Source organism: Leptonotus elevatus, chromosome 6 (assembly GCF_054856555.1).
Source record: "Leptonotus elevatus isolate MCC_2025b chromosome 6, RoL_Lele_1.0, whole genome shotgun sequence".
Lineage (NCBI taxonomy): Eukaryota > Metazoa > Chordata > Actinopteri > Syngnathiformes > Syngnathidae > Leptonotus > Leptonotus elevatus.
The window spans coordinates 14,317,617-14,339,953 of NC_141244.1; the positions used below are offsets into that span (position 1 = coordinate 14,317,617).

Sequence of the window (22,337 nt, forward strand, 5' to 3'; positions counted from 1 at the left end):
ACCGTGGTGCATTGTGGGAACAGGAAACGACCGCATTATTCTTCCGGTTTGAAGGGTGCTGTGAAGGTGCTACCGCCAACAACATCGCAATAACTTCAAATCTACCGTAAGGTTGTTGTTGTTGTTTAATTTTATGATGTGGATTCGTTTTTAAAGAAGCACGCCCTTTAGACATTTGCTCGCTCAATGCACAAAACCTACATAGACGCCATTTAATTCCAAACTGTAAATCCCCAGCTACAAGTTATTTAGCTAACTGTGAGTTGCTTACAATAATTTAATCATTCGAACCAACCAACACCCCATAATCTGTAGTAGAGTGTTATGTTAGTTGTTGTTTATAACTCACCATCTTACAAGTTAGGGTGCAACGTTTTTAAGTCTTATGGTTGTGCAAGTTTTTTTCCCTGTTTTTTACAATCCAGATGACACTGTGTGTAGGACTACAAGAAGGCGTGTTTAGTTACAGGCTGAAAGCGATGCAGAGTGGGAAATATGCAAACCATGTTATCGAACGAAACGAGCAATCACAAGTAATGCCACAGCTGTCATTTTAGTTGCTCGAATCACATTGCTATGGTGGCGGAGACAGGTTATAACAATCGCAAACTCCACAATATAATATTTATAACAACAGAAGTGATCTTTATTATTCGTCCCGGTTACCGTGGGCTCCTGTTGTGATAGACTAAGTGACAAGTAATGCAAAAAATCGGGGGGAATTAATGATCAGTATTGTACTTTTCAATGTATCTGTTGTAATATTCCGTCATCTTGGCCGTGCTTGCGTATAAGATCAATTTTCATGTCGGATTGGTGTGTAGAGGCCTAAACATAATGTTAATGTCTGCTCTCCTATTTCACAGCTCAAGAGACCATCACCGATTCAGAGGAGCAGAAGTCAAGAGAGTCAAAGGTGATGATCACAACAAGCAAGAAGTGCTGCAGAATTCAGTACAGCTGATACAGTGGTACAAGAAAAAGAAAATCATACTGTAAATTGTTCAATTTTTTAAATTTATTATGGACTTGAAATTCTTCCATTTTCTTTTGCTGAAAATGCAATACAGCCCACTTCCAATTAGAGAGGCACATCATTAAAAAAATAAAAACATGGTTATGCAACAGAACTAACAAAACAAAACTATGACCTTCTAGTCATGTTTCCTCATGATGCTGGAATGTTAGAAGAAGCTTTCAACACAGGCGGCCCGAAGAGAGGGCTTACTATTAATTCCGAATTTGTTCGTTAAAGTTTCTACTGTAATATACAAACCCAATTCCAAAAAAGCTGGGACACTATACAAATTGTGAATAAAAACTGAATGCAATTATGTGGAAGTGCCAAATTTCAATATTTTGTTCAGAATAGAACATAGATGACAGGTCAAAAATTTGACTGAGAAACTATCATTTTAAGGGGAAAATATGTTGATTGTAAATTTCATGGTACCAACACATAAAAAAAAAAAAGTTGGGACAGGCTGGAAAAGTCAATTGTACTTATACAAAAAAAACTGCTGGAAGACCAGTTACCACTAATGAGGTCCATTGGCAACTTGATTGAAGTATAAAAAGAGCTTCTCTGAGTGGCAGTGTCTCTCAGAGACAGGTCAGGGGTTATTTAAAATGGAGTGTGGCAAAGTGAAAACCTGTTTTGTGGTCAGACGAATCACGATTCCAAGTTCTTTGTGGAAAACTGGGGCGCTATATCATACGGACTAAAGAGGACAAGGGTTGCACGAGTGCGTGTGGCATGGGCAGCTTCCACATCTGGAAAGGCATCGTCAATGCACAAAGGTATATTCAGATTGGAGAACAACATATGCTCCCATCGAGGCATCATCACTTTCAGAGAAGATCTTGCATTTCTCAACACGATAATGCCAGACCACATGCAGCACCGATTACAACATCAAGGCTGCGTAGGAAAAGGATCCGGGTATTGGAATGACCAGCCTGCAGTCCACTTCTTTCACTTCTAGAGCACATTTGGCGCATCATAAAAGGGGAAGGTGCAACATAGAAAGCCCAAGACAGCTGAACAGTTAAGAGAGACGCGGGTTAGACAAGAATGGGACAGCGTTCCTATTTCTTGGAGCTTTGTCTCCTCGATCCATGCCTCACAGTGGTGAAAATGGCCTTGTCCTGACTTTTTTGAGATTTGTTGACATCATAGAATTTAAAATCAACATAATTTTCCCTTCAAATGATACATTTTCTCAATTTAAACTTTTGACCTGTTCTTTATGTTCTATTCTGAATAAAATATTAAAATTTAGGCACTTCCACATAATTGCATTCCGTTTTCATTCATAATTTGTCCCAACTTTTTTGGAATTTGTATCTCATGACAGATGAAAAAATGTTAACACGAAGCTTTTCTTTCAGATTATCCGTTGGTCGCTTACGTCTTGAGGACTCGATTGTGATGAGGTCGCACAAGTGCAGGAGGATTCCGGTCGCTGGCGGGCAAAACGCTTGGAGTGCGGTAAATGTTTCAGCAGAATGAGCACCACCTGCCACATCTGCAAGATCACCTTCCAACGCATGACGTCTCTCTCCTTACACTTGGACAATGCGCACTGTCCGCCGGTGTGCTGGATGTGCTCTCAGTCTTTTAGTAACGTGTGGGAGCTTAACAAGCATGCGGAAGAACCATGCTTGGGCTCAGCGAGCGAAAGGAGCGCGCTAGCGTCGGACGTGGACTGCGAATGGGGAAGACCCCTGGACTCCGATGACGCGAGTACGGATGCGTCAACGAGCAACACATCAGAGGACGATAACGACTTCAAAGCAGATCAAAGTGAGCTCAATGACACGCACTCGAGCTCGGCGCAGCCCGCCGATTTTGCAGACAATCCCGGCCGAGGCGCGCCCGCCCCTCCTGCTAAAAAGGACACCATTTGCAAAGCGTGCGGCCGAGGGCCTTTCAGGTCCATCAAGCTGCATCAGCGCCACTGCATCAGCCTCTCGGGCAAAACGTTTCAGTGCTCCCGCTGCATGATTTTGTTTCCTAACGAGGCGGCTCTCAAGGAGCACCACATCATCTTGTACTCGTGTGACATCTGCGGCCAGGTGTTCAGTAACTTGGACCAGCACCGTCAGCACCATCCTCCCAACCTGGGCCGCATACGCTTGATCTGCTTCTGCTCCGAATCCATGCCCAAAGTGTGCGCCATATGCAAGTCCTTCTTTGTCAGTGAAAAGTTCTTGTTGACCCACGTCACCAAAGTTCACGCGTCGGTGGTCACCACCAAGTCGTGCATCGTCAACAAACCACCGAGTTTGACTGACAACAATGTGTGCGCAGAGAGTACTCTCAAGCCCACCAAGCAGGTCATTAATGGACAGCTCCCTACGGACCATACGTATTCTTTTTCCGCCGAGGTCCAGACAAGCCACCTCGACCCGTCATGTTCAGCTCCGCTTCCCACCATTCTGGCCTTGTTCGAGAACCAAAGCCAGAAGTTGGCCTCCATAGAGCGCACAAACACCCACCGGCACTCCAGGGTGCTGCGCACCTGCCGACAATGCGGCACCGTCCTACGGCAGCCCTCCCTCGCCATTAGCCACCGCTACCTCCACCGGGGCCGCCGCTCGCACCGGTGTCAGTGCGGCCGGGCCTTCAAGCACCGGCTGCACCTCCTGCGGCACTGCGTGCAGCACGCCGAAACCAAGAGTTACATCTGCGTCAACTGCGGCAACACCTTCGCCGGCACGAGACTTTTAGCCAAGCACCTGAGGGGAAAGACTTGGAAGAAGAAGAAATGCCGGGGAAAGTGTAAGATGCCCCTTGCATGCAGCTGTGGATATGTCTTTTATAGGGCATCTGCATATATATGGCATCAGATTAAAAACAATGAAAACCAGATATTTTGAAAATATCTGTAAATGATGAGCACCAACACAAAAGTGTGAAAACCAAAAAGGATGTCTTATTTATTTACCTGTTTTGTATGGAAAGTATGTGAAACTCATGTCAACACCCCACACAGCTTTTAATTCTAAACATGTCCTGGACAGTTTTAATGACATGCAAATTTCTATTCATATTGACAACATAAAAGAACACAAGAAATGTCAGTTATTTTAGTAATACTATATATATATATATATATATTTTTTTAGATCTCCAGTTTCCCCAGATAATTTGTCCAGATGTGAGCAGTTTTCTTACAAAGTGCTTCTTTTCCAATGAGGTATCTGTTTTTGGCTTGATTGTTTTCATGGAAGCTCTACAGTGAACCCCCGATATTTGCCAGGAAACCAGCTTTGCCGTTAATAGAGAACATTTCAAGAGTATTTGACACACCTGCAAAAATGGGTTGTTATGGAGTAAATGCCACAGGATGCTAGCAAATAATGTTATAGGAGCAACAAAAAATTGTCAATCAATTAATGAAATTAGTCTGCAACAATTTTGATCAATAATTGAGAGCCAGCTCAATTAAAAATCATCCAAATCCAGTTACTTTTAGCCTCAACAGTAAATATTCTCTCATCTTTGTGTTTAATTACAATAAGGCATTTGCAAGGAGTTTAGTAACTATGTTTTTAACTTATTCTGTCATGTTGGAGCCCAAACCAATAACTGAATCTTAATCAATTTCTTTGCATTTTCTGCACTGTGAATTTGAAATAATGTCCAACTTTTTAATAAAGGATGGAAATGAAATGTTTTTTTCTGATTCATCAATGAATAAAAAAAAATAAAAAAATTATAATACGTACACAACCATGAACACGTTACATAAATAGTACATAGTTGCATATTGTGCCCAAACTACCCTCACATAGGTTTCATCACTAGTATTAGCTTTTATATTAGCCTAAAGCTAGCATCACATTACACATGGGCAAACAAATGTGCACACTAGCACTTAACACAAACGTGAAGCCAACACGAAGAGAAAGATTACCACAAGACACCAACATGTTGGCAACTACCAATCAGCGGAAAGCGGTTTTTCAGAATAATGACCCAATCTGAGCAAAATTTTTAACTCTTCTATGTGTTTGCAACACCCTGAGGTAACGGTCTATTTCGTCCCTCCAAATCGCCAGGTGGCGGTGCTGAAACAGCACGGAACGCCGAATACCAGCGATGTCACGAGGACCCGGGAATATATATTATAATATAGCTGGGAAAATGGCATAATGGCTATTTCTAATCCAAATTATCTTGCAAACCCAATAAAAGAACATAAAAAAATAAAATAAAAAAAGTTTGGCATGGGATCTTTTGGGAATACAGTCAAATTATAGCCTACTAGAAAAATGGACTACACTGGCTATTAGCTGCATTGGGAGAAAAGCAGAAACATACTTTCATTTTCACTTTTAACAGTGCATAAGTTGCATTCAAGGACAGCCTACAAAACAGGACATCTTAAAAGCAGATGATAAAACATTTTCATGTAATTTAACCCACAAGAACAGCAACTAGACAACATTTTCACCAAATAACAAAAAGATGGGTCGCAAAGAAATTTTTAGAATTTTAACTAGCGAATATGCGGGGGCTCACTGGATGTCAAATATCGTATTGTTCGATTTCTCAACTGTGATATGATAATTCATGGGTGATGATGAAATATAAAATATATTTGAGATACTACTGCAGCCAAACTATTCGATGTCCACCAGGTGACGCAGTTGGGTCACTGGTAAGCAAGCCATGGTGCACCCTGTTGTCAATGTCCCCACACAACCTCGATTTCCACCATCCCATAATATGTCTTACATTTGAGATGAACATGCCAAGATTTTTAAACAATTTAAAATAAAGATGTTTTCTAATGCAGCACTGCATTTCTGTTTTAATGTGTTTAAACATTTGGAAACTGAATACTAAACAGTTTAAAATAAATAAGGGGAGTCCAAACAAAAAAAAGTTTAAATAGTGGCGTATAATAATAATAATAATAACGAGCAAGTCTTGAAACTTGGCAGTGTAGATTAGAAAGCTCTCGATGAGTTCCTCCACAGTCGTGACAGGTGAAGGATGCCCGAAGCTGGGCCTGAAGATGACTTCTTAGAAGCTCGTGCTGCTCCTCCAAATGGCGGAAGCATGTCCAAGTAGCTCTGCACAGGTGGAGATGATCACCGCCTCCCTTTTGTAGGCATTGTTGGAAGAAAAGTTCTTTCCTGATGTGTGTGCGGTGGTCGTGTCACCTGCCCCCATGGACCACATATGCATATTGTTTTTGTGCAGTATTGATAAATGTGACATGATAGTATTATTATTAAGGGGTTGATTAAGTCAGGTAGTCCCCATTTAAGGCCCCGGGTACCAAATGCACGGCCCGCCACTGTATTATGATGCCCCTTCTCGGCCATCTTGTCATGTTGCTGATCTGCACAGCATCAACTGCAAGTGTTGTGGGCTTTGTTTACCTGATCTCTTGGTTGCGGTGACGTAGGACCTGAGACAGCAGCTTTGAGGTTTCTTGGAAGCAGCGACTCAGCTCTTCGAGTTTCTGCTCCATGGATAAGATACGCTGCTCCAGCTCCCGGTACGAGTTATTCCAATTGGCGCTGAGGTCGCACATGATCATCTGCATCTGGTCGTACAAAGGCAATGGTTTAAGTCCCAATAGATGACTAAAATACTTCAATTTTTTTTATCTGGTGGCAGGATGCTTTTTCTTTTTTTTCTTCTTTTTTTTTTTTAATTGACCGAATACAAATGGACAATTCTGCTGATGGCAGGATGTTACGCTAATCCTGCTAGAACTCGATGACATCAGCATTTTTCTGTCCTCTGATTGGTCGATCAGAGCAAAACTTGTTACAGCCAATAGCTAATCACGTCTGTATTAATCTGCACACATTATTTTTAATATTCAACATCTCTAAGAGGAATCTTGTTTTTTTTCTTTATTTTTTGTTTTATGCTTTTTCATGTTACAAGGCAAGGTAGCGTTATTTGTATAGTACATTTAAAACACAAGGTAGCTCAATGTGTTTCACAGTTAAAAATATTCAAAGGTATTTACAAACAAAAGTTAAAAAAAAATCTTTACAATAATATGTTCTATGCACCACCTCTAGTCTAAACATGACATTCTGATTAATATTGTGTTTGTGGAATATGAATTAAACTCCTAAATCCACCCATTTTTATCCATCTCAGGGGGCGGCCATTTTGCCACTTGCTGCTGACTGAAAATGACATCACATTAAGGGTTCACATAATGACCAATCACAGCTCACCTGTTTTTTGGGTTTGGTCATGTGATGTTCACAAGCTGAGCCGTGATTGGTCCTTATTACCTGAGCCTTGAGCAAGTGTGATGTCATTTTTTCGTTAACGGCATGTGGCATAGGGCTGCCACCTTTAAGACATTTAACAGCAAAGGGGGATAAAAGAGAAGAATTGAAGACATTTAGAGGCAAAGTAAAGACACAAAAAGTAGTTTATTAAAATTACTAAAGGAACGTATTGCGAAAGAACAAGATTTTGGGGAAAAAACATTGTAGAAATGCTTTAAAAAAAAGGTATCATAGTTTTTAACTATAACCGAACACAATGGGAGAAAACTCGATAGTCTCAAAAACTATACCCCCCCCCCCCCCGCACACACACACACACACACACACACACACACACACACACACACACACACACACACACACACACACAATAAATACGCCATTGTTTGATTTCTATCCAATAAATTAATAATAATAATTTAAAAAAAAACACACACACACACACACTACTAAGTAACCTACAAATGTCTGTTAGTTACTGCTCAGTTTTGTTCAAAATTCTTCAAGGTTCCTTCTGCAGGAAGGGAGATTTTCATGTTCCACTAACTGAAAGTTAGTCATGAAAAGTACAGAGAGAAGGTGCACCTGCAAGGAAACAAAGCCAGTTTTCCGCATCAACCAATCAGTCACATCAATGCTTCTTGCCGGAAAACCTTCTGTATCCTGAGTTTATTCTCCATGGAAAACTTCTTTTGAATTGGCCGAAGTCCCAACTGTTCGTTTTCAATAAACATTTTAATGAGCATTTGAGCACCTATTGACAGACCTAAACATTGCATTCGTTGTTTTGGGAAGGTCCTGCATATTTTTTTCCATTTGGTCAGGTGTTAGGCGTTAGCAATGACATCAATAAAATATCAATGTTTACCTTTGGGAGATCCACCATCTCGCTGACGTAATCGCGCAGTTTTCTCTGTTTGAGGCGCAAGTGACGAAATCTGGAGAGAACAAGTTGGAATTTTCCAAACACAATGTCCGTTATTTTTCGTACTATTAAACAAAATCATTCCTTGTGTTTACATAATAGAACCGTACAGCTGATTTTCTATGCTACTTATCACATTCAGTGTCCAAGTCAGAGATTCAGCTATGTGAAGCACTACACTATGGAGAACCAAAAAATAAATGACTAAATAAATGACTAAGACTGAACATAAAAACGGATATAACAAAATATAATAAAAAATTTAAATCCAAAATAATAAATATAAATGTAAATAAAAACAACAACATAATATATATACATAAATAAGTACATTTTTACTTAATTTTTGAATTGTATTTTTTACATCAGTTTTTATTTTCACTTTATGTCATTTATTTAGTCAGTTTTGGTCCATTCTGCCAGGACAAAATGTTATTCAAATGAGGAGGCGGTCCTAAGCGTGTCTTGGGTTGAACAAGGAAGTCTCGCCGACTTGCATGGAGAGCTCCGGCAATGGACGACTACCTGGTCCACTGTCACCTCGACTTGTTGTCGAGCAAATCAAGTCGCAAGTTGTGGTGACAGTGGACAGGATAGTCGTCCATTGCTGGAGCTCTCCAATGCAAGCCGGCAAGACTTCCTTGTTCGCCGACCCGCTCATTCGACCATTGAAAGGCAGTTTGCAATCCAAGGCACGTTTAGGACCGCCCACTCATTTGAATAAAATTTCGTCTTGCAGTATGGACCAAAACTGCCAAAACGCAAAATAAATAAATGAATAAATAAACGACTAAAAGTGAAAATAAAAACGATTATATACACACATATACATTTATTTATTTTTATTTTTTTCCGAATTATATATATTTTTATATCCATTTTTATTTTCACATTTAGTCATTTATGTATTTATTTAGTCTTTTATTTATTTTGAATTTTGCCAGTTTTGGTCCTCCATACTGATGAGACAACCCGTTCAAATAAATACAGCAGTCTTTAAAAACATGCCAAGACAGACAAACACGCATACGCATCCTGCCTGTAGCTGTCGTAACATACACTCTGATGGCCTCCAAAAGACATCTCTGGTGTCTTCGATGTTCTCCTCGGGATCCTTTGGTCAGGTTAGCTCGGTGCAGGAGCCAGCACTCCCGCAGCACGTTTGCAGCAGCGTGGCGGATCTGTTCAACAAGTGTGGAGAAAAGGTAGTTTATTCATTTGCCTTGTTGGTGACTTTTGTGACATGAGAGGCTAAAGAGTTCATACTTCTCCTTCTCTGACATTGTGCTTTATTAGATCCAAAAAAGAGGAGTTTTGTTGTTAGTAATGTTTCTCGAATGCTCATTGCAGTCATTGGACTTTTTGTAAGTAGGCGACTTTCCGACTTTTCAGTAGTCCTGAATGAACCATTATGATCTGTTTGTGTGTGCAGCAGATGCTTGAAGGTTTATAATTGTCGTAACACCTATGCGTATGCTAATATCCATTCTCATTGCATGTTAGCATACAATTTGTTTGTGAATGTTTGAAGGTTTATAAATTAAATATCGTAACATCTCTGCTATTATTAATATATTATTGTGATTGTTAGCACTAAGCTAACGGACTTTCACAAGTGAAATTTCAGGTAGGTTAAACTTCCCACTAGCCGAATGCACTATACAATTTGTTTGCGTGTGTGGCAGATGTTTGAAGATTTATAAATTAAATATCGTAACATGCTATTATCCATTGTGATTTTATGTTAGCATTATTAGATAACGGACTTTCACAGGTGGAATTTCAGGTTGGTTAAACTTCCCAGTAGTCCTGAATGCACAATACGATTTGTTGTGACTAGCAGATGCTTGAAGGTTTACAATTACCGTAATGCTACATCAATGCTAATAATCAATTCGCATTATATGTTAGCATTAAGCTTTCAATATACAATTCTCATTTGTTGTTATGTGTCAGTTTTAGCCTGTATGTAAGATAGTCCCTCTGTACGGCAGGTTTTCCCCTATTGTGGGTGGTCTGGAACGTACCCCCCTATTATCACGGGGGTTTACTGTACTGTGTTCCACCACTAGCCACAGGAAAGCCTGAGCCCTGCTGTGAATAGCAACAATCTGCACGCAAATGACAAAAAAAGAAAAGAAAAAAACTTTTAAATGCCCATCGATGCCACAAGATGGCAGCAAAGCACTACTTTTGCCTAAATTACGCTCTTCAATTCACTTCAATATAGTTCATTGGCACTAAGATGATGTCAAAGCAATCGTTGACTGCTTTGGCCTGAGCACAATAGTTAAATTATTTTTAGTAAATAAAGGAGGCTAGGTTAAAGAAATTTTTTAATCTGTCAATCTGTAAACTCTCCAATGCTGAACAGCAATTATGCAGGTGTCCCCCTTATACAGGAACCAAATAAAAATCGTGCTAACTGCTGGAACGGAAACAAAATAGCCCCTGCTGCTCTTTACGCAACGTTGCCACCTCTTGCATCACTTTTTGCAGCTTTTCTCCGATTTTTTTCATGCATGCTTTGTTTTCCTGTCCAATGTGATGATGTCACGCCGGCCCCACTGCGATGGTTATTAATAGAGGCTGTCAGTGTCCGCATCCAGGTGTCTTCCCTTGTTCCCATCAGTGTAAATCTGGACTTGAAGGATGCACGCACACACACAAGGACCAAAACAACCATTGAGCAATGTGTAAAGATGCACCTTGTGACAGGATGCAGCCACTGGAAGGCAGGAAAAGGTTGTATCCTCCAAAACAGTGCATGTAGTACCACCAGGCACTAGTTTGCTAAGAAATAAAGCTTATGACTCACACCTCACAAAATAAGTCATTTAAATGAGGCCTAACAAGCTTTAGGGTAGTGTTTCTTTGTAACTGTTTGTATATTAGACGCCTCCCTTTTCCCCGAGTGCTAAGCAAACACTTAATAAGTCCTGCAAACAGGGTAACACCTCTGCAAGACACACAAACACGCACATAGCCACACAGTTACGTTAACTTCTCCATCACCTTTTCCTTGGAATCCAATATGGTCATCCCTCACATTTTGTGGCTTCCTTGTATCGCAGTTTTTTTAGTCATCTATTTTTCTTTTTTTAAATTGAGTATTTGTTATATCGAGGGATTTTGAGATAGATCCCCTCCATTGTGGGCTCCGGGTTCATGGTCGTGTTATTGCTCGTCTATTCTGGGTGTAATTCCATTCTTGACCACTAGATGGTAGCACACAATTAACATGACATGGTGTCAGTTTGAAAGAAGAAGTCATCTGCACAATTTAGTTTTAGACAGAATATAATGTCATCCTCTGTAATCCTTTTAAATTCTACAAAAAGTGTACAGAACATTGATGTATATTGTGAGATGATAAATTAAGTTTGTTAGTTTGAAAAAAATGGCATTATTAACACAGAGGGATTGGTACACTGTACGGTACAATATTTTATATTTTATATTTTAACCATTGCTCTTGCTTTCTCAATAAGTTATATGTTTTTAAATGTGTTTGTATTATTTTATTATTTCCAGACTTTGGAAAAATTAAGTGACATGAGATCGAGCCATTTCACACATAAATAAAAGAAGCTAAATTGCGATGTGCTTGTTGCAAGGCACAGCTGCAAGTCTATGCTAAAGTTAACATTGCTAGCTAACTTAATTTACAACCGCTAATTAGAATGAATCTCTTCACAGGTGGCCAAGGATTCCACAGCTGCCGGTGCACTTTTAATGGCTTACGGTAACAAAATAAACACAGACACATATTCGCGCGACCTGCCGTTTGCCACAACACACGCTGAGTCACTCAACATAGAGCGGCTAATGGTTTAGCCAGCTAACAGCTAGCCAACTCTGCACTGTTACTCGCTGACTCGCTGACTCGCAAACATGCATATTGTATTGGTATTATGCATGAAACTTTGAAATATACATGATATAAATAATCAAATGAATAAGGTTGCTACTTTCCCGATTTTATCTATCACTGGGATGTTCTGAAATATAACTCCTTTGATTAACAATGAATTACTGAACAACAGTAATCCACAGTATGTGAATGTCAAATGTGCTGTATTCATGCGAACAACAAAAGCCCCTTAAGAATGCATTTGTTCGTCATTTTCTACCCCACCATTTGAGGGCTACATTTATATACATTAAAAAAAACACTCACACACATACAGTTTCCTGCCAATCACTGCCGCCGTCCTGAACTGACACAAGTTGCTTTCCGGACTAAAGATGATTTCCTCTGTTTGACGCCTTGAAAAGGCTGTAAAAAGGTTGGCCGGGCTAAAAATAAATATGAAATGCAGTACAAACCAAAACATGCACATGACACTTGTAAATTGGTCAAGTTTCCCCTTCTCTCACCATGCTGGCCAAAGCACTGATATGTATGTATGTGTGTGTGTATATATATATATATATATATATATATACATACATACAATTTTCTAATTATATTTAAAAAAAAAGCATAAAAAAAGAAAATCTTTATATCAGTGTATTAACCGTTACACTAAGTATTGGCAATGATCAACGCTGTTAATTTAAGTTCGCTGAGGCCTTGTGTGTTGGTCTAATTTTGCACCGAAGATGTGATGTATATATTGTCATGTTATAGTTTGCAATTCCTACCCCTATTTAGGCTTCATTGTGTTACGACCAAACCTTTCAACAACTGAGCCACCAAATATTAACATCTTGCATGTGCGTAAAATTACCTAAATTAACATTCCCACACCGCCGCCATGCACACACAGATGGTCTGTTCAAGCTAAAATAGGAGAAGAAAATAAACATAAAATACAAATACATAACCTCACTCACAAAATATTATAATTAAATATACGAGCACATTTACCATTTGTAATTCCCTCTTCAGCCTCCTAGTAAAATATAACAACTCCACCTGTGACTTCATTACAGCACAATTTTCCATCCGCTAATTAAATCGCAATTTTGGCGAACGATGTTTTTGGAAATATCAAAATGTTATATGACTGTGTTAAATGAATGCCACATGAATTACAAACGTGTGTTTCGCATCTCTTACCCCTTTCGAGACCTGGATGTCCAGCATGAAAAAGTGCACATGCTTCTCTCCTTTATTCAACGCCAGCTTCTTGGTTACCACGGCGACCAGCATGGCTGTGCAGGCTACACCCTGAAAACCAAAACAAACACACAACATTCTCTATTAGGCACACAAAATCTAATAAACTCTCAATAAATATTTACACCCTGGCGACATATTCTTGTTGAAGGGAGAAAAAAAAAATTGGTCGTTGTCGCTTCTCATACCTCTTCTGGTTTTGTCCAATAAATCAAAGTTGTATTTACACATAGGGTTTTATAGTTAAACACAAGGCTGTGTGGCACAGCTATAATAGTGCAGGTTTCCTCTGAGAATATCTCGCTGCTTTTGCTGAGCAGCGGACGACAGAATGATTAAGACGGACCACAAAACAAAAATATACACACTGTAACACAAACACACACGTCACAAAACACACTGAAAGCACTGCCGGAACTCTGTGACCACCACAATTAATAACAAAAGCACATGTTACCTTCTTGTTTTCTCTTCAGCTTGCGTCAGAAAGGGAAGAACAAAGGAAAACGTAAGAAAGCATCCGATTTGAGTCACATACGCTATTTGGACAAAAGTAAAGTGAAAGACGCCAAAAATGTAAGGCAAAAAGTGAGACAGGATAGTGAATCCCTGCATACTCGGGAAGTAAATTTCACCTATTCATTGATTTTGTCGGGATCTGCTCTCTTTTTCGCTGAAGAGTAGACAATAACAATATTGCTTAGGAGCTGTCAATGACATATTTTTGCCAGAGAACTATGTTGATGATCTGTGAGGAGCTTTATTTAGACAAAAGTAGTCCTTTCCCACCATCTTGTGGCATCTATAGGCAATTATAAACACTTTTTTTGAAGACTCAATTAATCATGGAGTTTCACTGCAGGGCTCCGTCTCGATCCCTCGCAGGTCGTGGGGTAACGGTTAACTGTATTTTGAATTTGGTTCTTACCAATAAAAGTTGGAAAGCCACTTTCTTTCTATTTAAATGGTGCCCTGATTTTGGAGGAACATAAAACTGAGTATGTGCCACATCTTTACTGTCTATGCCAAACAGTTTGTTCTGCTGCTGCTATTGACTCCGGTTTAGTGTTTTGCAATGTTTTCTTGTAACATGATCCAGAGCACAAGCTGCATGCCGAAGAACCGTACACAGTGGCAACAGCCTACTGGTCACACACTTCATCTAAATCTCGGCTATGTCATGTCTGTGTGGCGTTTTCATGTTCTCCCCAAGCGTGTGTGGTGCAGCTTCCCCCAACATTCTAAAATGTAGGTTCATTGAAGGCTCTGTATCAGAAGTGCCAAATTCCAATGAAAATGACCCCATTTTTGACCCAATGTTGGGTCAAATTGTAAAAGATCTGACCTAACTTTCGGGGTTGTTTTATACAATATGACCCAATGTTTTACCCAAAATTGGGTCAAACTGAGACAAGTAGAGGATCTAACCCAACTTTCTGGATTGTTTTAAAGAAAATGACCCAATTTTTGACCCAAAGTTGAGTCCAAATGACCCAAATAGGCGATCTGACCCAACTTTCTGGGTTGTTTTATACAATATGACCCAATTTCTGACCCAAAGTTGGGTCAAACGAACCCTAGTAGAAGATCTAACCCAACTTTCTGGATTTTTTAAAATTAAAATGACCCAATTTTTTACCCAAAATTTGGTCAAATTGACCCAAGGGGATCTGTCTATTTTTGACCCATAAAAGGGTTATTTTTAACCCAGCTGTTTTTAGAGTGTATTTTTTGTTCAACATTCTTTTTTTTGCCCTTGTTGTTTTATTTTGGTAAAATAAATATATTTTGTTTTGAGTACATCCTGCACTCCTGTCTTGCACTTAGGTCCACCTTTTTGCCACCACCATGAAAACTCTCAACTCATGACACAATCGTTGCCTAAACCATGTCCGAGGTAACGCTTCTTCAGCCCCGACCGCTTTCCACCATCTTTCAGGTGTGCGCAGCACTCCGGTCGCTGGCTCCCACCATGGCTCCGTCGGGAAAAGAACATTTATCTTTTCCGAGTGGTGGGCACAGGATGGCACACCCTCGTTGTAGTGCTGCCAAAGGCAATAAAAAGACCCTAAAAATGGATAGGTTGGAAAACTTTGCCTTATAAGGGGAGACGCTTATAAAAAGCTGATGGAGAAATAGAAATGATTTTCCGCTGTACTACTGTCTCATTCCCACATCGGCAGAGAAACTCATCTGCTCTCACACATACACTGCTAACACAGTGAATGTCAGTCTTCACTGTTGCTTTTACTCATCATACTCGCACGCCCACTTCCTTTTTCAACACCTGCCGGTCACCACGCGGACGTGCCCTTTTTATCCTACCCTTCGCAATGAAACTCACGATTTCTTACTTATTCCCATGAGAATGAGATATTTAACTTGTTTGGGATAGTGCATGACAAGTTTAACTCATTTTTGCTATTTAAAATCCTATTATTAGGAAATGATGGAACATTTCCCCAAAGCAGGGGTGGGCAAAGTAGTAAGCAGGCCACATACACATAAGCCGTTCCCGTTCTTTAGACCGGCCCACTGAGTGCTCCTGTAAAAATATTCAGCTTTGTTGCACTCATTTAGCTGTTTCTTCTCACATGTTATTTAACTCTAAGTTATTGGACAAATTGACCCATGTTAAAGTAAAAAAAATATATATTTTTTCACGCTTTTTTATTAAATAGAGCTTTGAATTTACATACAGTATAATGACCCAGCAGCGACACAAGAGACTAAATAGGAGGCAAAAAAATGTCTTATACACCCACCCCATTTTTTTTTAACAGTACAACGCAACTCATTGATTTTTAAGTCTGGGATTTTCCAATACCCACAGCAACAATGCTTTGAAAGTTAATGGTCAAAACATGCAGCAGCTCACGGTGACCTGTGAACATTTTTGCCGTGCCAACACACACAGAAGAGGAGGAGGATCATAATATAAAAAATACTATAAAATTATACTTAAAATAAAATATTTATTTGTTTTTATTAGTTATCTTGAAATGGCCTATCTATCTTTGCATGGGTCAACGACACCATTTTTGGCAATTGGCATCTTCAATAAACGATGAAGTATGGACATTTGGCTAACAAACGTAAATTTTCGACTCGACAGTTTTACAGTTCAGCTTTTGTAAATAGGCTGTGCACCGCTAGTTATAAATGGTCATTATACAGTTGCATTGATAAAACTACACATCTAATGTGAGCCCAAGTCCTGTACAAGTATCCGGTCATTAGACAATATATTCGTCAAAAATGGTTAAAAAAAAAATAAAAGAAAAGAAAAAAGGAGCAATCCATTCATAACCTACATATCCTCACTCCTCAGTTCCTACTAAAGAGCCGCTGTGGATGGTCTGCTGCATTGAATAAAAGTAAAAGTAAATGTCAGGCTTTGAAGCCATTCCACTCCTAGAAAGAGTAATAAATGTAAGGAATAAAAGTATTATAATTGAATGTCAGAAGAATCAAGAATAAATCACGATAAGGATTAAAAGACAAATATTTTTTACGTACATTTTACTTAAGTAACTAAAGCAGAAATTTAGATTGCTTTCTAACACAGAAAAGGCAAATGAAGCAGCAGAGACCTTTATGAAAGGAACATTTTGCACATGATGCAATTTGAGGAAACAGAACAGCAACAGAACATCTTGTATGCTTTTTTTTATTTTTTATCAAGTTGGTGTCCGCATAAATAAAAGAAACATCATTCAGAGCAAGTCAAACCGAGATAAACCATCTCTGAGGCCGCAACGCGCACGGCCCGGAGAGTAAAGTGAAATAGTTATAGTAAATAGTAAAGTGTGATAGTTACCATGACTCCGGTGAAGAGACACACCGACTTGCCACAGCGAGTCTTGGGCGCCACGTCGCCGTAGCCCACCGTCAGGAAGGTGATGGCGATGAGCCACAAGGCCGTTTCCATGTGCTCTGTCGAGCCTGCAGTCTGCCTGAAGTGGAGAAGAATCAACACAGCTTCTTATTTTTCTATTAAACTGTAGTACAGTGCTGAAATGGAAAATCAAGTGAAACATTTTCTTGACAATAATATGTTCTATGTTCCCCCACTAGTCTAAACGCAACATTTTGATGAATAACTTTGCGGAATATGAATTAAGAAGCAAAATCCACTTGGCGGCCATTTTGCCACTTGCTGTCGACTGAAAATGACATCACAGTTGCTCTGGGCTCAGGTAATGACAAATCACAGCTCACCTGTTTCCTGGATTTGGTCATGTGACGTTGGCAAGATGAGCCGTGATTGGTCGTTACCTGGCTTGTGCCCTTAGGCACTGCAATGTCGTTTTCAGTTGACAGCAAGTGACAAAATGGCCACCACCTGAGATGAATAAATCAGTTGGACTTTGCTGATCAATTCATTTTCCACACACACAGTGTTAATCAGAAAATGGTGTTCAGACTAGTGGGGGCACATAGAACTTTATTTATTTTTCTCTATAATTGTCAAGAAAAAAATTGGACTTGCCTTCCTCTTTGAGTCAAAGAGTCAATCATAAATGAACAAATTAACAACAAATTGTGGATTACATTAATAACACATGTTCCCACTAATATGATATACCCTCATCTTTTAGAATGAGTTCAGAATAGAAAATTATTTGCCATATGTAACATAACGCCCTGTAATTAACTATAATTTCATGAAAATAAAATACGCAAACATTTTATGTTGTGAGATGAGTTTTTTTGTAAATGTAAAAAAAAAGTAAGTTAAAAAAAGAATGCCTTGAAACATTTTAATTTGAGATTTTTTTGTTTTAGTAATGATGACACACACAAAAACGGGAACTTTTCAACAATCCAACAAAACCAAGAGTGATGGAAGAAAAATATTTTATTCATAGTAATTGAAACCTTAAAACATGCTATTTACAATCATGGAATCCCAGCTAGCCCAGCTGAAATGTTGCAGCGATTCAATGACGAATCTCAACAGCAGATTTCAATGGATTCGTACAGGAAGATGTCATCTAGTGGACGTAATGAAAAAAAAAAATAATAATCCAACATTGTTTCTTAAATGGCATGTTTTAAAGTTTCAGTTACTATGAATAAAATATTTTTCTCCCATCACTCTTGGTTTTATTGGATTGTTAAATAGTTCCCTTTTTTTGTGTCACCCTATATATTCTCGTGAGTCAATCCTGCGACACAAGGCATATCTCTGCGTAGAGGCGGGTAAGACCCGATGTTGGTAATATTACACACAAACATAAAATCTGCGCCACTGTGAGAGTGGTCAGATTGATCAATCAAAGCGGCTCCTTTCATTTGAGATATCCAATAGTTTCAAAATCTGTTACTCTATTTTCGCCCTAATATGCACAAAGCGTGACACTATAACTGAGACAAACGGAATAAGAAAGGCTCACTTTGAAGGGTACTGTTAAGCATCATCTGTTTAATATTCTGTCTTTATGAAGTAAAACTCAAGTAAATACGCTTAAAACTTGCAGTAGTCACTATGTTGATGGAGTATGTCTCTGACCACGTCCTCATCTTCCGTTTATAGAGATGTGCAATATTTGTGTGTAAACCTTTTCCGTCTTCCAGACTCATTGGTCAGTTTGAACGAATTGACATCATGTTAGTCCAATCAGAAGCCACAAGATTAAAAGGTGTACAAGTATGTGTCGTCATTACAATCTGTGACATTCATAAGCTTATGACCTTTTTTGTGTATGGTAAGTTTTATAAGGCGTGGCCTGTTATTTACACAACGATGGTCTATACTCGCTGTACGTGTCAATGCAAACGTGTTGTATTGAATCCAATGTCAACAGTAGGCCATTCAACACTCTGTTGGATGTCTCGAGCTAATCACAGCCAATAAAAATAAAGGTCTAATTAAAATAACAAGTTACATTGAGCGTCAAGGTTTATGGAGGAAGAAAACGTTCAACTGTCTGTACCCAGCTTCAGTCAGTTTGGATAGAGTCCAACTCACCCGTGACCCCATTGGATAACAGAAAATGGTAGATGGTCTGTAATTTATAGCAGAAGTCTAAAAAGTCTGCACACCCATGTCAAAAGAAAAATGTTTTGTTAGATAAAAAAAAAAAAAAAAAACATTCGCCACCATTAATGTGACCGACACAGTTCAATTTAAAATAAAAAAATAAAAAATTTGAAAGGAAAAGTATAAATAAACAATTGAGATCATGTGGTTGCATAAGTGTGCACACCCATGTGTAACTAGGGATGTGGCTGTGTTCAGAATTAATCACATACAAACTAACGTTGAATGGAAGTCAGCACACACCTGCCACCATTTACACTCATTAACCCCCAATAAAGTTTGGCTGTTCTAGTAGGCTTTTTCTGACTTTTTTTTTGTAGTTCTACCGTAAAGCATAAGCCATGGTACTCAAAGCGCTTCTATGGCATTGTTATTTTCTGGGGCAGGTATTTCAAAACTGTCCAAAACTGTGAAATGAATCTTAGCTGACATGGCAATTTAGAAGAAACATTTTTTCTTGTTAATGTTAACCCTTTTAACACACAATTTGTTCCCAAAAATCTAAATCAGGTGTCATTGATAGCCCTTTCAAGTAATCAATAATTAAAAAATTAATATATATATATATATATATATATATATATATATATATATATATATATATATATATATATATATATATATATATATATATATATATATATATATATATATATATATATATATATATATATATAGACACATAGGTGAAATGTTTTGTGTATGTTGGGACGAATTGAGGAAGCCATCTACTTCTCAAGGTGCAACCAGGAAGTAAACAGCTCTGGTCATGTGATGATTTATTCCAAACATGTACAAATGCATACATTTCATACAAAAAATGTATTCTGACGATATATACTATGAATATTTTGAAAGATGACCCAGTAAAATGTTTAGAGCTCTGTGAATTAAATTATTCTTGTGCATCACAATTGTGACTGGCGGGTTTAATAGTAAAAACAAAGGTCATAGTGAAACAAGATGCATGTCAAAAATACTAGCAGTATCGGTAACTTGGCATCATTATCAGTCACTACTCAAGATTTGCATACTCAGACTGGTATCGCTCTCAAAAAAGTGTAATCGAACATCCCTAATGACGATATATAGTGTAAATGTGTTTCCTACCTCTCGCACAGGGTAAGCATCCAGGATGCCGTGAGCCAGAAGAATAGGATGAAGACCAGCAGGGTGCGAGCCGGGTGCTTGTTCATCAGCACCTTGAGCACGAAGCGGAAGGTAAAGTTGATATTGTTGAGCGAGCCGATGCTCCTGTAGGATGCGCTCAGCAACACTTTGCTGTGCAACAAGACGGCCCGGTGCACCAGGTACAGGCGCAGGAACATCAGCACCGACAGCAGCAGCTCCAAATCGGCCAGGGCCGTGTTGTGATGGTTGGAGTCACACAGTGGAGGTGAGAAAGACGAGTTCCCGTGGAGGCCCACCTCCCAGTAAGTGCCCACGGGATGGATGGCGCAGGCTAATAGCTCGAGCGTGATCAGGAAAACCCTGTGGCTGGTCATGGCAATACGCCAGTCCACCTGATTCTGATCCATGATGAAGAGCTGAAAGACATTGGGATTTTTTGTATATTTCTACCTGAAATGAATTTTATTCATTTCATTTCACAATTTTCCTGCTGTTTCCCAGTGTATGACAATTGCAGAGTCTGGAGTGCTGAGAATGAATGCAAAAATGTGTCATGCTCATAAATGGAAGAGATGAAAGGGGAAAAAAATTCAATAACAACATTTTTTTGCCAACACCATTTGGCTTAACAAGAAAAACAACTACAAACATCAACACAGCAATACATATCACACAATTGTCTCCATGAATGATCAATGCAGTTTACATTCTCTGCTTGCACTAATCTAAACAAGAAGGACATTAATGTACTAGATGTGATAAGTTTGACATTAACAAAAAAAAAAGGGGGAGGGGAACATTACAGGCAGTAAACACTGAGAGTGTGTTAACTCGTCCTTATCTCTTTTCAGCATGCGTGGACTCCTCCTTGTATCACACCCGGCTTCTAACCGCATTTAAAAACACTTTAGGTAGGAGTGCCACAGCAACTGCTCTGCCTTAAGAGCAACAGAAGCATGCAGTGAAGTCAGTTGCGGGCTGTGAATTTGCAGACTTACCCAACTGAATGCACCTTTTAATGGCACCACTATCACGTGACAATTATTATAGAAACTACCAAAATAAAAAAACAGCACATAACTGTGCCCTGTACATCATCTGGAGTAGTAGAGAATCATCTAAAGCAAGGGTGCTCAAGTTCGATCCTCGAGAGTCCCTATCCAGCCTGTTTTCCATGTTTCTCTCCACTAACACACCTGATTCATGATCAGAATCGTTATCAGGCTTCTGCAAAGCTTGCTGATTAGCTGATCATTAGATTCAGCTGTGCTGCAGGAGGGAAACAGGGGAAAACAGGCTGGATAGGGGCTGTCGAGGACCGAACTTGAGCACCCCTGATCTAAAGCCTGACAAAATAACATTCAAGCATCTTTATGCACTTTGAAAAATACATATAAATTAAATGTATTATTATTTTCATTTTGCTAGTTAAACTTAAAGAGGAAGTGAACCCCCAAAAAAATTCTTGTTAAAAATGTGTTCTATGCAGCCCCACTAGTCTAAATACAGTTTTCTGGTTGGTTAGTGGAATATGAGTTAAGCAGCAAAATCCAGCTGTTTTATCAATATCAGAAGGCGGCCATTTTGTCACTTGCTGTCCAGTGAAAATGACATCGCAATTGCTCAGGCCTCAGGTAACAACCAATCATAGCTCCGCTTCAGAAAACAGGTTGCGCTAGTCTAAATACAGTTTTCTGGTTGGTTAGTGGAATATGAGTTAAGCAGCAAAATCCAGCTGTTTTATCAATATCAGAAGGCGGCCATTTTGTCACTTGCTGTCCAGTGAAAATGACATCGCAATTGTTCAGGTCTCAGGTAACAACCAATCATAG

At 39.1% G+C, this 22,337-nt stretch overlaps 2 protein-coding genes across 3 annotated transcripts in view; one reads left to right on the forward strand and one right to left on the reverse strand.

Moving 5' to 3' along the window:
- The first annotated feature begins 53 nt into the window (after window positions 1–53).
- On the forward strand, window positions 54–4,678 carry LOC147172173 (uncharacterized). Its single transcript, XM_086079172.1, has 3 exons — window positions 54–111; window positions 867–916; window positions 2,392–4,678. The coding sequence occupies exon 3, from the start codon at window positions 2,509–2,511 to the stop codon at window positions 3,880–3,882; it is 1,374 nt and encodes a 457-aa protein (XP_085935298.1). The 5' UTR covers window positions 54–111; window positions 867–916; window positions 2,392–2,508; the 3' UTR covers window positions 3,883–4,678.
- Window positions 3,765–22,337, reverse strand: part of kcnn4 (potassium intermediate/small conductance calcium-activated channel, subfamily N, member 4) — a 28,978-nt gene continuing 10,405 nt past the window's right edge. Inside the window, exons 3-9 of one of the 2 annotated variants that reach the window (XM_086079170.1) lie at window positions 20,485–20,921; window positions 17,149–17,284; window positions 13,269–13,379; window positions 9,263–9,384; window positions 8,147–8,216; window positions 6,400–6,566; window positions 3,765–6,177 (exon numbers count right to left, since the gene is read on the reverse strand). In XM_086079170.1, the coding sequence (XP_085935296.1) occupies window positions 6,174–6,177; window positions 6,400–6,566; window positions 8,147–8,216; window positions 9,263–9,384; window positions 13,269–13,379; window positions 17,149–17,284; window positions 20,485–20,921 (1,047 nt within the window). In that variant the 3' untranslated portion in view covers window positions 3,765–6,173. Of the gene's footprint in view, window positions 6,178–6,395; window positions 6,567–8,146; window positions 8,217–9,262; window positions 9,385–13,268; window positions 13,380–17,148; window positions 17,285–20,484; window positions 20,922–22,337 lie in introns of those variants that run through there. The other variant, XM_086079171.1, reaches the window with a different exon arrangement.

Coding starts and splice junctions, on each gene's coding strand:
- LOC147172173 (XM_086079172.1), top strand. CDS start 2,509: ATGAGCACCACCTGCCACATCTGCAAGATCACCTTCCAACGCATGACG.